Source organism: Phalaenopsis equestris, unplaced genomic scaffold, assembly GCF_001263595.1.
Source record: "Phalaenopsis equestris unplaced genomic scaffold, ASM126359v1 Scaffold000326, whole genome shotgun sequence".
NCBI lineage: Eukaryota > Viridiplantae > Streptophyta > Magnoliopsida > Asparagales > Orchidaceae > Phalaenopsis > Phalaenopsis equestris.
In genome coordinates this window covers 846,252-864,161 of record NW_018164768.1, presented here as the reverse complement: position 1 = coordinate 864,161, position 17,910 = coordinate 846,252, and the positions used below count along the sequence as shown (strand labels likewise).

The following is a 17,910-nucleotide window of genomic DNA, read 5'->3' as shown; positions in this document are numbered from 1 at the left end:
CTTCAATTTGAAATCATTAATAGGTGAAATTAATTATTTCACTTATTAAGCCACAAGCTCAAGCTCACCTCTATTAGTAGGGTTACAAGCCGTCTCTATTAACCTACCACTAGTTATTGTGAATAATAACATGCAAGAAAATATAAAATATAAGAAATTATGATGAAGCTTTAAAGAAAACCAAGAGTGAAAAGTCTGTGCGTCCCGATAATAGTCATATTGAAGTATGGAAATGTTTAGGAGATTTGGGAGTTACTTGACTTACTAAACTCGTATTATTTTAAAAAGTAGAAAGATGTCGAAAGAGTGGAATGAGTATTTTGGTTCTCATTTTTTAGAATAAAGGGATGCACAAAAGTGTGCAAATGATAAAAGAATTAAGTTAATGTGTCATACTTTAAAACTATGTGAGAGGATAATTAAACATAAGTTTAAACGTATTACATAGATTTCTCATAATCAATTTAGATTTATATCTTTAAATATTCTTCTTGTTGACAAAAGAAGAAGCCCAAGAAAAACTCGAATTATGAAGGTTTATATTGGAGTCTAAAGCCCTTCATTTAAGTAGAACTAAAACTGAATACATGGAATGTAATTTTAGTGGTAGATGCTCAAGTGACATAAGTGTAACTTTAGGCAATCAAATTAATAAAAGGTGTGAACAATTTAAATATCTTGGGTTTGTTGTTCAAAGTCATTGTATCAATACAACCAAAATATAACAAAATTCACATGCCCTTCACATTAAATAATTATTTGCACTTAATAATTACTCCCTAGCACCAAGTACAAACAAGATTAGAGTCTCTTGATGGTTTCATCACATTAAACATCAACCACTTTGATAATCCAGATAAAAGAGCAAATGCATTAAATTCAACTAGTGTAAAAAAAAATGTATAATTAAAAGGACTTCAACATGTACTTACTAAGAGCTAAATAAAATGTGCGATCAATAAAACACTTCGGAAAATAAACTTAATTATTGTTAATAATATATATTAAATAATTTCTTATTATTCATCTAATAATTGTTTATATAAAGATATAATTTATTTACAAAATTCATTTAATGAATGAAAAAAAAAAAAAACATTCAAACTTCAAATCAAAATCATAGGTCCGCAATTAGAAACATTGATATTACAAACTAGGCGAAGACAGACAAATAAATCAGACCGAATAAATCATTCAAAAAATGAATAAACAGACTCGATCGGCAAAAATTCAAAGAAAAACAATACTGAATAACAAAGTCAACATCCGTTGAAATAACAAAATCTACAGGTCATTGCGATTTTCCTCATGTCACATACATGCTTGAAAGCACGTGGAATCATCCCAATGATGAATGATTGACGTCAACTATAAAACTTCACTCATCCAATCTAATAAAAGTCAACCCGATCAATTCCTTCAATGGCCGCATCACAAACAATAATTAAGAATATTTTAATTTCATCTCAAAAAACGACAATAATAACAAGAATATCAGGTTATAATAACAGACAACATTTCATTCATCAAGCCAAAAACTTGCATTTTCATCACAAGGCCGTTTCAACTTGTGTTTTAAAAGACCATAATTTCAGCTCAATCCTCGCTCATACAAATACACAATTACGAACATTAGATCGTAATTGAGGAAAACGAACAGAAAACTAGAACGTTTGAATCGTTAGCTGGAAGACAGAACAAATTGCTCATAATTTGATTACTGATGCATGTAATGATTAAGAGTTTTTCCAAAGCCTGAATTCAACGCAGTCTAGTTATCGTCATGCACAATTAACATTGGTCAAATCCACATTCCAAAAGATGATTAGCAGAAGAAGCAAGAATAAAAGGAAACCACTTCTACTAATAACAAAAAGAGAGTTTAACGTTAGATACAAGGAATTAAGCAGAGCTTCTTAAAACAAACGGAGAATCATATACTATGACCTAGCTCACGGGGAAGAAAAAGGGAAAATAAGGTAAAACAAGAAACATGTGTTCATGTGAAGCCCTGCACCAACGCATCGATAGTGGCCACTTTTGAGTGCCAAAAGATTACCAACAGACGAAGATTGCCACCATCTCGTCAATTTCTTGTTATTGATTATAAACCTTTTAGTTCAATCATCATCCTCTTCATCTTCATCCTGCAAAAATTAAACCAAGTGAAAAAAATCTAATCTCTTGAAGAGATTATAATTAATCACATGTTGATAGGAATAGAACTGATCAATACCTCCTCACTTCCTTCTTCTTCATCACTAACTTCGGACTTTGACTTATCGGAAGACTCCTCATGAGCCAAATCTTTCTTTGTCTCCTGAGAAGATGAGGAACGATAAAACAGACTTAGAAACTGGTTTTAAATTCAACATATTGTTGTAATAATTAGCATCATTCGAAAATACCTCCCCAGCGTCATAAGCCTTCAGCTTTTTCTGATACTCCGCTTTCAGCTTTTCGGCCTTAGCAACGTAAGGAGCTTTCTCCTGTAAAATTTTAGCAAAAACGAACCATCAACTTCCCAACATATATTCAGATCCATAACCAAAATATACAAAATCACTTACAGAATTAGACAACGATTTCCACTTATCACCTCCAGCTTTTCCAACCTATTACATATCATGATGCAACAAAGTTCCCAAGTATACAGATCTAAAAACTGAATAAATCTACAGATAAATATAGAACATACCACAGAAACCTGCTTGTTGTTAGGGTTCTTCTCCTTGAACTCCTTCCTGAACTGCTCCCTATTTCACCCAAACAAAACAAATCAACCAAAGGAAAACAACTAACGGTCAGATAACGATGAATTCAAAGGGATCAATAAAGCCAAACATGAAGACAAAGAAGGCGCTAGGCGGGCGCTTCGGCTTGTTGGGATCCTTTCCGCCCTTCCCTTTCGCTCCTCCCTTCGGTTTCTTCTCTACGCCCTTCTTCACAGCCAGCCTTTAGCAATGATCAACAGAACCACAGTCAAACCCAAAAAAAAAAAAAAAAAAAAAAAAAAAAAAAAAAAAAAAAACAATTTATCCCATCAAACAAATACAAAGACGAAAAAGAGAAAACGTACTTGCTATCCGTCTTCTTCGATGTGTTGGCCTTGGATTTTCCACCTTTCATCTTCGAAACTGCTAAGTCACCTACCAACAACCAATCAAGCACCCGAAGCAGCAAGTAGCAAACACCACAAATCAGCCGGAATAGAAAATCTTACCTAGGGTTAGGGTTTCTCTCCGCGTCGAGCTGGTAAGGTCGGCTGGAAGTGGGAGAGCGAAGAGCAATAAGAAGGAGAGGAGGAGGGCTAGTGAGAGAATTAGATGCAATAGACGAAGGGCCAGCAAGGGGCCGAAGGAAATTTGGGCGGGATTTGAAAGCTGTATGCCACGTCATCGATCCGTGTGCTGCCTTTCTATTGCTAGATTTCTTAGTGTTTTCCTAAACACTTGTTCTTATTAAGCGGATGAAGGGCAGACGCGGCGCTACGTGGCGATGAGCGTCGATTGACGGTGGATACCCGCCACGTGTAGACTTTCGTGTTTTTCTTAGCACTTGAGATTGATGTTATTTACGGAAATGGCATCGGGGTAAGTTGGGTACTATAAGGCGGGTTGCGGTGCATTGTGCCGCGGAAAGTGGATGATTAACAATGGTCGGAAGATCTGGTGCGTTCGTTCTCGTTACGAGATGGGGACCAAGAGCGAACGGTGGATGATTGGGGAAATGTCTTATGAACGGCTCTGGCTGTTCGTACGTAAATGACAGTAATATAATCTAATTTGATTGAAATTTTTCAGTCGCCCTGATGATCTAGATTCACAAATTAATATAGAAAAAAAAATTTATTGCCAAATTTGTGTTAGAATGCATTTATTAATTATAAATTTAATTTAAATTTAATGAAAAATATGAAGAATATATATCACAATAATTATAATAAGTTTAATAAGTTTAAAAAGTCACATTTTAAAATAGTAGTCTTTCTTTTTTTTTTCATTTTACAAGATAGAATTATTATTGGCTTGATCACTAGTTGATTTAACATGAGCAACCTTCTGGGAATCAGTTGACATTGTAAAGACAACTTATAGCTCAAATAATCTTCGATGTTGATAAGGTCTCGATCCTAATGATGCTCAAATCTTCAAGCAAAGATGAGATTGTGTGTAGGGCTCGTCTTTCAAAAGAAAGTTAATGGTTCCCTTCACTCTTTTTTTCTCGAGTGGAGGTTTCTAAGACTTCTTCTCTTCTCAATTTTCTTCTCTCGAGTTGGACCTTTTGTTGTTCCTTATGTTATTAGCTTCTTCTTCTTTCGATTGATTAATTTATGTGCCTAAGAAACTTCCTCCCTCTTCTTGATTACATTGTTATTTGATATATGTTGATCTATTTTGATTTCGAGCAGAGTGAATCGCCTGAAAAGTTCTATAATGACCACAAAAAAAGAAAGAAATATGTTCTTTAGTTTTACCTATTCTACTTAAAACTTCTTCCAACAATTTGTGGTGTTTCTTGTTCGTTCTTCCATTAGTGAATGTTAATTCTTGCGTTTATATGTTGCAGAAGTCTTCCATAGATCAACAAAGCACCATCGATATGGTATGGATCGCAATGATGCTCGAATCTTCAAGTAAAGATATGTTTGCTAAGGTTGTCTTTGAAAAAAAAAGGTTGGTGGTGGTCAATGAGAGTCAGTGAAGGTTAGCAATAGTTGATTGCAACATGAGTGGTGTTGCACTTCGGTTTGTCCTCTAAACTTCAAGTTCTTTCTCAAGCCTCAAACCCCCCCCCCCCCCCAAAAAACACGAAACCCTACTTTTTAAATGTTTCGGATGTAATTAATGCAAAAATATGAATCACTTTAATCAAACGGCTCAGATTGCTTTCCTTGATCGAATGACATTTGATAAACATTTTTGTGTCTTAATGATGTTAAAGTTGAATTATCTTAGGCTAGTTGGATTTGTCTTATCAAGACGCTCAATTTGACAATAGACTCGTCAGAATCGACATTTATTTAACCTCCTAAATATGTTCAAAAAACTTCTAAAAACGGTTTAATGGCTTGATCTAGACTTGAATTGATTCAAATCAGACTAATTTTAGTAATATTGGGTTCTTTTTATCGAGTCAGTCAATTTGATTGCAAGTTTGCTGAAATCAAAGTTTTAGATGACTTTTTATTATGATTTAAATATTTTTTATTCAAAAAATCGCCTCAAGGTCCATGTGATATCTCGAAACCCATGGCAAACGATGAATATTTGTTGGGCGTATCAAGAATAATTTGGGAGCCTGTTTGAAATTCTATGGTGGAATATATATATATATATTAAGATCATTGCATTCATATGGAATCTCAAGTAAAACTTTGTAATATATTATCAAAATATATCATTGAAGATATTATAATCCATAGATATCCTCTTGAGAATCTTCTAAATGCATAAAATGTCTTGCGATTGACACTACTGAATTTAAATATACTCGGTAATACGTACTAATCATTCAGCACATTCATTATTTCTACCATATAATTTGGATTGCTTGTGCAAATGGGAGAAAAAACGTGGCGGCATTAACATTCAAACCACATAATTCTTGTGTATTTACATATCTAACCTAGCACCAACATTCATATTTACATGTATTTACTCAAATATGTAACACCACATCAACAAGACGACCATCACTACCTTTTTTTTAAAGAAAAATGCATATTTTCACACATAGACTTATGATAAGAAGTTGTTATAAGTGTAAAAATTGAATATTTGGTGCTAGATATGTAAATAAATAAGAATTACGTTATATGTATGTAAAATTCCAAAAACAAAAAAGAAAACAAAAAAGTTCAAAGCACTTGAAGTTTTCAACCATACAAACCATTCTGCAAACAGCAGAAACCTCAACTAAGCTTTTGTCACAGATTTCAATTGGAGGTCATTAAAGAAAAATGCAGATTTATAAAAGAAAGGTTTGAGAAATTGCGATTCATTTTAAGGACATAACTCTAGAGAGAGAGAGAGAGGCAAAGAAAAAGAGAGAGAGAGAGAAAATACTAGAAGGAAATAAACTTGAAAAGCTTCTGCAACAAGAATTTGCTGACCCGAGAAGTAAGCACCAGCCAAGGTATTATTCCTACCTGTAATTGAATCACAAAATGAAGTTTAAAGCAGATCAAAGTAAAAAAAAAACTCACATTTTTAGGTTTTAAGAGTCGGGAGCACGATAAATAATTATGTGTGGCGATACTGCACGTCCGGAGAACGGTCCAGATGGACCGCCGTACGATACATGGCATGGCCACATCCGAATCGTCATCCGCACATGAGCTCAGCAACACAATGAGTTTCCCAGGAGCAGCACACGCACCATGTAATAACCATTGGAAGCATCCGTGCCTCTCCAAGCAAGAAGCCGTCCTGTGCAGAACAAGAGCCAGAGTAATGTTCCGAGTAGAAATTCAATTGAAAAGTGCAAAATTTATGCATTGCGTGCGGAAGTATAATGTCTAGTTGTGAAGCCTGATTTTTATGCTTTGAATGAACTGCACTTTGTAGATTTAGTGGTGGGTAGACCTTCGGCTGCTCTAACTTTTCTTTCAGAAGATTTACATACATACCTCTCAATTCCAAGCTATTTGCATATTTAATGCCTTAAATTCAAATTTTTACATATATGTCATCTTACTAATGCATAATAGAGTTTTGGGTGCTATGTATGCAATTATCCCATAATTTTTTTGGAGCAATTGCATACATAGCACCCAATTCTCATGTATTACATATCTAACGCCTAAATTTTACTTCTTGCATACAGAAATGACTGATCAAGATTTAAGAGGTGGTGCTTGGAACAATGGTTATGATGGCTGCACTACAACCTGTGGTACTCATAGATTCAATATAGTAATAGAAGTTTGTTTTCATGCCCTATTAGAAGGATAGTTAATAGTATGAGAAAAAAGAGAGAGAGTAGCAGCGTAACAAATAACTGAAGTACACAATATCATAATTGTGCTGGTGGATTAGAGATTGCAGAAAAATATAAGAACTAAAAGAACTAATTTATAAACATGGAGTTGAAGATATATATTTTCCTAATAACTGCTACTTGAGACAGAGATCCATTGGCAGTCCTTAGAATAAAGGTTTTGCAATAAGAACGTACTTCAAGGAATATAGAAACAAATCCCATCATGTGATTAGATGCGCCAAATTCATGATCCAAGATTAGAAATTCTTGATTTATAAGTTAGGGAAATTTACATACATACCACCGAATTTTTTTGTATTTACATATCTAACACTTAAAGTTTAATATTTACATTTATAATGCTTTGGTGTTCATAGATTAAAAGGTGTAAAATTATGAGAAGTTTTTCAGTGAGTTTGTCGGGATCCTGCCCCCCAAAAAAAAATTTCTTGTACATGGCGCCCCAGTGCAGAGCCAGTAGCGCCCCAGTGCAGAGCCTAGTGCCTCAATGCAGAGTCAGCAGTGCCCCTCAGAGCCAGTAGCGCCCCAATGCCGAGCCTAGTGCCTCAATGCAGAGTCAGCAGTGCCCCAGAACCGCGGTGCCTCGAAGACAGCGTCGTAGCACCCAATACAGGTTCAGAACCCAAGAGCAGTGCTTGGATGCAGCGCCACAATCGAGGCGCCCCTGAACTAGTAACTGATTTTGGATTGTTTTCATTTAAAGTTTTGATTTTACCAGTGGAGAAGAGGGATTTTCGAACTCTCTTGTTGCGCAAGGAGTTGATTGTGAGCGCCCTTGCATGTCTAAGGATGTATTGAAGCTTGAGTTGTAATTTGTATGATTCTCCTCATTTTTTTTATAGTAGATTTTTTCATGTGGTGTGGCTTCATGATTTTTTTCTATTCTCGGGTTTTATGCATTGTTCTTATTTTGTGCATTTTTTGTTCAAAGTTTTGGCTATGATCTCTTGAATCTATTTCTGTGATTCAATTCTCATCTCTCACCCAACATAAAAATTCTCCATAATCAATTTGTACATTTCATTAAGTATATAAAAGGATAAATCACAGTTTAAACATATAAACATCTATAAATCCATAAAATGCAAGCCTTCAAGAGCATAAATTTGTGATATTTTTCTTTTATCACCCACAAAGAAAATCTATAAATTCATAAAATGCAAGCACTGAATAGCATAAATTTGTGATATTTTCCTTTATCGCCGTTAACTTTAGAAGATAACTCAGACTCAGAGAACAAACCCTATCAAGTTTGAAACGTCCACTAACATGTACGGTATTTAACTGCTGCATCAAACTTCCAAGAGGTCGTTTTGAGAAATACTAAAATGAGCAACTTATTTCATTACAAAAGGGAGGATATTTCGCAATAAATATTTGCTGGCTGAACTGTTTGGCTATTAGAACTAGACAAAAAAATAAGAATTTCTGTCAAATAACCAGAACAAAATATTTACGACAAAACTGTTAATATTGCTACCAAAAGCAAAAGACAATGAAAGAGCTCCCTGTGTACCAAAAACTTTATTTCTTGTAAAATCAAAGTACTTAAATTAATAGAAAAAAAAAAGAAAAAACCACAAGAATATGTTACCAAAGGGTTGCAAAATATGCGGAGGAACTGCAGCAACAGGAGTGCTCCAAAATTGCCAGCAAAGTCCTGTATACAATAGTGCCTGTCCATTTTAATTAGTCAAACTTTGGTCAGAATCTCAGGTGCTGGAACCATTGAAAACATCTAAATTCATCAATAGTAACCTTTGAAGCAAGCAGAACTTTTTCATATAAAGACCACTTCTTATCATTATTGTTCTCCTCGCGCTCTGCATATTCAATTCACCAACACTGATTACAAACAAGAAGTTACGAGAAAGCTATAAAAAGGGCTTTCTTTTCTAAGTTAAAATATGCAAAAAGGATCAGCTTTGCACAAAGAAATAAACTAGTGCAAAAAGCGATTGAAAAATTTTATTTACAAAATAAGTACAACTCAATTATGATATATTTACATTTCTAGCACATAAACTTCAAAGTTTATATACATACCACCATACCTATGCACAAAAAGATGTATTTCACTTTTTAAAAGTCAAACTGGTGGTATTTTTTATGTGATATTAAAATTTGGGTAATATAAATGTAAAAACTAGAGTCTAGGCGTTAGATACCTAAATAGATAAGAATTGGGTGGTACTTTTGTAAATGCCCCAAAAAAGTTTGTGGTCATCGCAGTTCGCACTAGTTTTTCAGTGGCATCGCGTATTTGACGGAATTTACATGCGGTTTTATAAATGGTCCATTTATGCGGTAAACAACCAAAACTCTCTCTTCTTTTCTATGACAAACAAACTTGCAGAAACTATTATATCTGAGCTAACATTGGCATCAGCAAAAAAATGCTTCTTTAACTGAAGTCAAAAAAATACTAAATTAAATGTCAATATGTGTTTAGCTAAAGATAGTGCAAGCAAATAGCAGTAACCTTGGAAAAAAATGTCCCAAAATGTCACCACCTTCAGCGCATTTTCCTGGAATCAGTTAGTACCAACTAAATGTGCAGAGGTAACCCACATTTTATTTTAATTGCAGCATTGACATGTTTAGAATATAACAGTTGAAAAGTAACAACCAGAATGTTCTTGAGATGCTCAAAAATAATAACTTGAATTAATTGAAAACAGTTAATGCTACCAAAAGAATTTTTTATGAACTAAAATACTATTATGGAGATGCCAAAATAGCCAACATACTTTTTTTTAGTTCTTTCTCCTTTGCAATAGCCACACGCCTAAGTTTTGCAGCCTGGGCAAAAGTAGAAGGCCTGCAATACAAAATCACACATAAACTCAATTTCTTACTTTTATGGATGCATGTTTGGGCTATCATAATAATACGCCATAAAATCCCAGTATATATATATTTGTCATCGGAGGATGCATGCTGACAGTGCTAACCATTAGGAGAATACTAAAAGCAATGATAGCATAAAATGAATAAAAAAATGACGACAACAATCACTTACGTCGATAAAGAGTTAGCTTCTTTGAGAAGTTGATTTATCTCTTGTCGCAGTTTGATTTCTTCACTGCTAGTAGATCCTCTCTGGAAAGTCAAGCATCGCAAGGAGTTTAATGAGCTCCAATTTAGCGTAGGTATTTCAATGAAAGATTGATCTTAAAAATTTGCATGGTTTGTAATGAAAGCAAGTTGAAATAAAAAAATCATCAAGTATTTGTCAAAATAATAAAAATAAAATACAATGGCTTGACAACATGAACTGATTAAGAGCAACAACACATTAACCAAAAAGTTATAGTAGAGCGATAGGGCAAGAGGTCTTGAAAACAACTTATATTAGAGAACTACAACAACAATCTGTGCCTTTTTATTTTATTCTTTATTTTTTCTCCCATTATGGTAATTTCCTTTAGCTTAAAGATGTTTCCTTATTGAAGTTTTGCCTGTGAAAACAGCTGCAAGAGGAATGGAAGTCAAATCACCCTTCAGGAAAACTCTCTAAAAACTATAACTCACTCTACACAAACAAAAACTATTTATAAGTACTAGACTCTTCTAGTTACAAGTATGTCATCATAAACTATAAAGACAAAAACTAACTAAAACACATAAATTCAGACATAGAAACTTAAAGAAAACTCTAGCACCCGCGTCATATGGCTTGCTGATATACAAGTACTGAACAATGTCCAAATAACATAACGAAGTAATAGGAATAAATTTAACAAAAAAAATAATGCTAAACCTAATATGACACAAATGCTTCAAACACAAATCCACATACTAAAATCAACATAAAGTGGAAATGTTCAATGTTTATAAATAAAAATTTTAACATCAGATAGTTTTCCTAATTGGAAATCTCAGCTCATCAAGTAATTCCAACCAAATGGTTTTTAATGCTGTTTAGATGGTTATATTTCATCTCTAGCCGCTATTCTTCCCGTAGAATATGGTAACATTTTTACTAGCTGGCAAATTGTGGCAATAGAATCTTTGGATTTTAATTGACCAAAATCTAGCATCAGCTCTTCGTTCTAACATCTCACCACCCATTTCCATATGTTTTTAATTTGGATTCAAGTACCAAAATTTGGATAGCCTTGAATGCTAATTATTATCTACAAACCATGCTGGCTTCAATACATTTCAATGGGAACACACGTTATAACCGGGCACTCAACAAAATCTTGACTAGTTGCTTGATTCTGATGGCACATCTCAATTAACCTCAGACAAAAGTCATATCTAATCTCTAACCATGTAATGACGTTGATTAAGTCATGCTCGACAATGGCCAATGTGTGTCACTTGTCAATATTGAAAAAAAAAAATTACCTACACCAAGTTGTAAGCTCCAATTATACTCTCTTCATCATATTCCAAATCATTCCCACAATTTGAATTTCATTCACAAACAAGCTCATGATAAAAATTATTCAATTTTACTTGATAATTCTAGCTTTCACATAAAGAATGTGAAGACCAAACAAAGCCTCCTTCAAAGACCTAGCCATAAAGATTTATATTTGATTTGGTCATTACCCAAGCTTCCACCAAAACCCTTGTTACCACAAACTAGCACCATTGATTGGGTCATCTATCAACTGCAATAATGCTCAATTTTTGTTCTTTAAATCCACCTCTCAAGCAAACACCTTCATCACCTTTTTTTGTAATAAGTGGCTAAAATTCATATTTTACCCTTTAGTCTATCTCAAACTTGTAGTATATTACATTACAAGTTAGCAAGACGGACGTACAAGGTCCACTTCTTGTGATTTTCAAGAAGGACTTAAATATTATATATCATTTATTGATGATTAGTCTTCATATTGTAGAGTGTTTCTTATACAATATAAATCGAAAGTTATGTCATGTTTATTAAATTCAAAGCTCTTATTTAAAAAAAAAATTACAACCCAAATTAGAGTCTTGCACACCAATGATGGGGGAGAATATTGCAATAATTTGTTTAGAAATTTACTAAAACAATTTGTCATTCGTCATCAATGTTTCTTCCCATACACCATCACGGAAAATGGCACTGTTGAACATAAGATCTACATATTTAAGTAGTAATGCATGCTCCAGTCATTGGTGCAAAACTATCTAAATTTTGGGTTTAAATAGGCACACACTTCTCACATCATATCATCTCATTAATTGTTTGTCTTCTCCAAACACCACCAATACCTCTCCATATCACCTGCTTCACAAGAAACAACCAAACTGCATTTTGCTTCAAACTTTTAGTTGTCTTTGCTACTCATATGAATTAGATAAATTTGCTTCTCGCTCGGCCACATGTGTGTTTATCAGATATTCTTCTCATTTTAACGATTATGGGTGATTAAATCCAAAAAATGATAAAATTATAATATCAAGGGATGTTATCCTTAATGACACACATTTCCTTATCCAAAAATATCTTCATCATCCACATATCAATCTTCACACTCTACCTATTCTCCACTTGTGTCAGTCTCACCCTCAACCATTACTTCACCACAAATTCACCAATCGGCTTTTGTTGCCACCATCATATCTCCTGCACCTCTTACAATTTCACAACTTAGTTCCACCAGTTCAATACCCTTAACTTCCCATCAATCTGCTCCTCTTACAATTTCACCACTTCTACACTCTCTACTTCCCATCAATCACCCCTTCAAATCCAACCAATACAATATACTAATAATCAAATTAATTTACCATCTAAAACCAAGCTCTTTTGCCAACAACAAATTCATGTCAACATCAGCTCCCAAATATTACCACTCATTTGATGCAAACTTGGTCCAAATATGGCTAGCTTAAACCAAAAGTTATGCTAGATCTTCAATATGCCCTTTCCCCTGCTACACATCCCATCTATTATAGTATTGCTGCCAAAGGAAAATTGTTGAGTTGTAATGTCTGATGAATTTAGACCTTGTTGTAACTACTCGAACTCTTACCCATCCATATGTTGTCCGCTTAAACCTAATGTCTTAGCGGTTTTGTTCAATAATGTAACTTCTCAAGAGGTCATCATTCCCAACTGTGCTCCTGTGAGAGCACACTTAATTACGGAGTTTTGATATAATTTGTAATAGCCCAGACTCTTACCATGAAGCTATGGCCTAATGGCCTCATGCTTTTGTCCAATTTGTTTAACTTCACATGAGGTTAACCGCTCTAATACTAATCTCATTAAAGCATGCTTAACTTAGGATCTTTTTATGAAATTATAACTGTTACACCAAAAAAACATCTCTTTGTTTAAGAATTCAATTTTATCCTCAAGTGTTTCTCAATATCTCTTGCTTAAATAATTAATGTCCCCGTCAATGCTCTTAACCCATAATCATCCAAAAAAATGAGATTATATATGCGGCCTTGATAGATTTAAAATGTAGTTGTCATCATATAGCACTTTGTTCAATCTATGGTTGAAGAACTCCCATGGCTTGGCACTTTGTTCTATATGATATTTATTTCTCATCTTCAGGCCAGTGTAACACTTTACTATTTGTAATAAGTTGAACACTCATCAATCAAGTAATTATTCACTTTAGCCTAATATCCTCACGATTTGCCTTGTTGGTGTGACTTCTCATGAGGTCACCCATCCTAATTCTACTCTCGTCCAAACAGACTTAATTTTAGAGTTTCAGATGAAATCCCACCGTTACGCCAAAATACAATATTTAAGAGTTCAACTTCATTTCAATGGTCTCATTTGTTGTTTAGTTTAGTTGAAAAAATAGCTATAGTTTGCATAAATCACACAAGTTAACATCTTCAATGCCCTTTAATATGATCATCATCAAGAAATTATTTATATGTACCAACCGTTAGGATTTACAAATCGACAAAATCTTGACTATTTTTGCTCATTGCAAGAGAAGATTTATGTATTGAAACAATCACCTTGACTATCTCAAACCATCTAGTCAAGCTGATCTCTTGCTACTTATCTACAAGCATCAAAACACATTTATGTGCTTTCTTATTTATGTTGATGACATTTTGGCTACAACTAACTAGGGCAAAGCTATTTCTAAACTCCTACGCAACACCAACGCTTCAACACGCAGACACTGTGAAACCTATCTAATTTTCCCAGGCATTCACACCATTCAAACCGCTTATGTCTTGTTTTTAATCCAACCGAATTATGCCCTGAACATTCTTCACCGAGCTGGAATGAAAGACTGCAAACCGCTTCCAATCCAACTGCCATGAAAATCACCTCTGATGCTATACCCACTCATGTATTCCGATTAGGATATCCTCGATATTAAACCATTACAGAATTGGATCTTTCGTCTGGTGTCAACCGGTTCTGTCAAAGCATGTTGAACCCATCTTCCGCAGCAAAAAATTAACAAATGCGCCCTAAATCTTCATGACATAAATGCCTTCCAATGAGAACAAAACGAACACGCGTTGCAAAACCTACAGATCCATCGAATACACCAAAGAAAATTTGAAAACATGCTGTCTCGATTTAAACCTAACGGGGTGAAGAATGTATATCGGGTCCGATCACGGTATCAATACTAGGTTATGCGGAGTAGATGCGTGTTGACGGGAATGGATTACCTTCTTAAGCTTCTCGAATAGCACATCAAGGAGTTGGAGAGCAAGGACGATCAGTAAAATGGTGGAAGGAGAAAGGTGGCTCCGAACATCGCCGAGGGTTCCGTCCATCTTCTCATCCGACGGCGCTGAATAGCAAATGGCCAATCGCTTTTGCTGAGCGAAATGTCTTGTGGAGCGCCGGTAAAATCGCTCCCTGAACTCCCGCCGGCGATGTGCTGGATTCCCGCTGCCCGGCTAAATTCCCAAACTGTAGAAGAGCGAAAGTTTTTTTTTTTTTTCTTTTTTTAATGCAATCTATATTTGAAATATAAGAATCGAATAGTCTGTTTGTAAGAACTGAAATTTAGGAAAAATCTATACTTACATCGTAAGCATTTAGAATTGTGTCTGTATGAAGGTTATTCTAGAATTTTTTGAAGATTATGTCGTTATTATTGGAGTTAATACCCCCAATAATTTCAAAAAACCTTCAAATGACATTAAAAAAATGATTGCCGAACCGCATAAGATATTGATAGGTTTTTTTTAGGTTATTGAGGTGTTATTGGGATTAATGCTCCTAACAACCTCTCAATAACCCCCAATAACTGGGAAAAAATTTACATGTGATAGACGTACGCAGCGCTGCGTACGATATTAGAGTTATACCGAGGGTACAAGGGGTTTACATCTGCGGTATAATCCCTTGTGACATTCTTGTAACCTAAAATAAGTTTCGCGTTTTTGTTATCATATATTAAAAATTTATCAATATGTTACAAGTAAGTTACAGAAGATTACAGGGAGGTTACAAGGGGTTATACCGCGGATGTAACCCCCTTGTACCCTCGATATAACCTCAATATATAACCCCCCTCGATATAACCCCAATATCGTACACAGCGCTGCGTACGTCTATCACACGTAATTTTTTTCCCAATAACTGAGCTCTTAGAATGTTATCATACGCACACAATTCTGCGTGCATATGACATACACAAATAGTGCTCGAAGTTTAAGGGGCTCAATATGTTAATTCATATGAATTAGATTGTTCATATATAAATTCATGTTGAATTTAAGGTGATTTAGAATGATGCTCAAAAATAATATTTTTGAAATTGGGGCATTTACAAGGATACCGCTTAATTTTAATATATTTATATATATAATAGCTAACTTTCATTTTTATATATATTGCATTCAAAAATTTAACATCACATCCAAAATAAAATTACTATAACTTTTAAAAGATAAAGTAAACTTCTTTAATCGATAGATTTAATTATATAAGAATTGTTTGGTATCCATATAAATATTGCTTTAAAATAGTAGAATAAGATTAAAGTTATAATTAATAAAATTTTTAAATTATATTTAAGTTTGTATAATTCTTTCAAACAATATATGAAAATTATTCAAGCATGATTCGAACAAAATTTAAATAAATTTCAAATCACATCTGTCGTAAAGATTGTAGTTTGTGGTTTGACCCTTTCTTGAAAATAGGGTTACAGTTTCACACTAGACACTGCATTTGTCATTATAAAACATAAAGAAAGATGCATGTGCTAAGATCACCACTTTGTTTTGGCTACAACGTTCATAAGCAGGTAGGTGGGTAGTGTCCAGTGGCAGCACGTGACAATAATCGGCGTGGTCGACGGTGGTTAATAACTATGAGGCAAAAGGTTAACGTTGGATCTTCAATATAGGTGTTATATGTTATAGTCATATTTATAATGCAATTTTTTTAAACATGTCACCAGCAGCATGAGGTCGGTGGTGGCTAATGGTGGCTGATTGACGGTGGTCAACATTGTCAGTGGCTATGAAGATCGAAAGTTATCATCAGGTTTTTAATATGATGTTTTGCATTACAGCATCATATTTGGGATATGACGTCAAGAAACAATCGTCATTGACAACGGTGAGCAAGGGCGCACGTTAGGGTTTGACGGTTACGGAGACCACCAGTAGGTATCGTCGAATCTTTAGTTCGTAACATTTTAAGAAATCTATTACCTCATCCTCCCCTACATAAAGGGAAGAGAATGATTTATCTATAGTTTTGGGGAGGGGGATATTTTTGACTTTTGGCAAATAACTTTTTCAACCACCCGATTAGATGACTTATATTGACCCGCATTAATCATAGAGGTATTTAAATGATTTGAGACCTTAATGTTCTCAAAATCAAGCAAGCTTAGGCTCGTTGGATTTCTCATATTGAGAAATATGCTTAAACTGAAGTTCATTTACTCATTTAATTGTCGATCCTATCAAAAATAAAATACTAAACTTTTCATCACGTCCATTGATTATTTTAGTTCAGTCATGAAATGCATCAATTTCTCATTATTTTCTAAAGTTAATAATTATAAGTATTGCAAATTAAATATAAGTGCTCACATCTTTAGTCATTCTTACATGAAAAATATTATAAATTGCCGTATAAAAATGTAATTTACCCATAATTAATATTGTGATACATATATTTGAGGCCTAAACAACAACAAAAACTTTATATTAATAATATTAAAAACGTCTACGACAAAAGCTTCCGTAGCATAGTGGTAGTGCGTTCGCTTCGTAAGCGAAAGGTCGCGAGTTCGATCCTCGCCGGGAGCTCGTTTTACTTTTTTAACTTAGAAAGGTGAAGTTCTATCGCGTGTAAAATTCAATAAATGGATTACATTAAGCAGTAAATTCATCAAGTATTTAATTTCTTTTAAGTATTGCGTAAAATAAATATATTTATGGGAGTTAAAATTAATATTAAATTATGAGAGCTATAATATAAAAAAATATATTGCTTTATTATTATTATGTAAAATTTAATGTTTTATCTTGATTATTATAATTCAATGTTTTATGATTCTTCTTATAATTACACCAATTAAAGTTACCATGCAATTTTTAATCTTATTTTGCGGGATTTATGATGAGATTTATAAAATGTAATATTGTACATTTAAAATATGTCAATGTTGATCCCGATGAGATCTAATGGACCAGGGAGGAGAGTATGACGAATGTGAGACAACTGATAGAAGATAATGTGATTCATTTATTTGACCGGATGTAGATGCCCCACCAAAGCCAGCAAGACCAAACCCAACCGACTGTGAAGCGGACAAAAGGACGATCATGTGATCCAAGTGTGAACCATTTAGACTAAAACAAAACAATTATGCATCTGAGCCAACCACTGAAAGAAAGTTGACCCAATACGAACCCAGTACAATAGCTGATTGATATGATTCACAGTTCATATTGACCAATCTTTCTGTCTCTGTCTCTCCCACCCCCCCCCCC

General features: G+C 34.2%; 2 protein-coding genes and 1 non-coding gene across 4 annotated transcripts; 1 reads left to right on the top strand and 2 right to left on the bottom strand.

The window, feature by feature from the left end:
- Positions 1 to 1,844: 1,844 nt before the first annotated feature.
- On the bottom strand, positions 1,845 to 3,378 carry LOC110025753 (DNA-binding protein MNB1B-like). 2 transcript variants are annotated; one of them, XM_020726395.1, is made up of 8 exons: positions 3,224 to 3,378; positions 3,080 to 3,137; positions 2,845 to 2,955; positions 2,699 to 2,756; positions 2,571 to 2,615; positions 2,409 to 2,489; positions 2,237 to 2,320; positions 1,845 to 2,147 (listed from the first exon to the last, which is right to left on the bottom strand). In XM_020726395.1, the coding sequence occupies exons 2-8, from the start codon at positions 3,127 to 3,129 to the stop codon at positions 2,121 to 2,123; spliced, it is 456 nt and encodes a 151-aa protein (XP_020582054.1). In that variant the 5' UTR covers positions 3,130 to 3,137; positions 3,224 to 3,378; the 3' UTR covers positions 1,845 to 2,120. The 2 variants fall into 2 exon arrangements, with proteins under 2 accessions (XP_020582054.1, XP_020582053.1); XM_020726394.1 differs by having other exon boundaries at positions 3,080 to 3,149; positions 3,224 to 3,375.
- Positions 3,379 to 5,952: 2,574 nt separating this feature from the next.
- On the bottom strand, positions 5,953 to 14,901 carry LOC110025689 (tail-anchored protein insertion receptor WRB; the record flags this gene model as incomplete). The annotated part of the gene is given in 7 exon segments (XM_020726300.1): positions 5,953 to 6,151; positions 6,382 to 6,431; positions 8,600 to 8,681; positions 8,764 to 8,828; positions 9,756 to 9,826; positions 10,028 to 10,107; positions 14,614 to 14,901. Coding segments are annotated over 7 exon segments (540 nt in total). The 3' UTR covers positions 5,953 to 6,067.
- A 2,250-nt stretch (positions 14,902 to 17,151) lies between these two features.
- Positions 17,152 to 17,223, top strand: TRNAT-CGU. Its single transcript has one exon. It is a non-coding gene; the product is annotated as a tRNA-Thr (tRNA).
- The last annotated feature ends 687 nt before the right edge of the window (positions 17,224 to 17,910 follow it).

Coding starts and splice junctions, on each gene's coding strand:
- LOC110025753 (XM_020726395.1), bottom strand. CDS start 3,129: ATGAAAGGTGGAAAATCCAAGGCCAACACATCGAAGAAGACGGATAGC. Junction 2,490..2,570: donor GGAAATCGTTGTCTAATTCT/GTAAGTGATTTT, acceptor AAAATTTTACAG/GAGAAAGCTCCTTACGTTGC. Junction 2,148..2,236: donor AAGAAGAAGGAAGTGAGGAG/GTATTGATCAGT, acceptor TAATTTTTGCAG/GATGAAGATGAAGAGGATGA.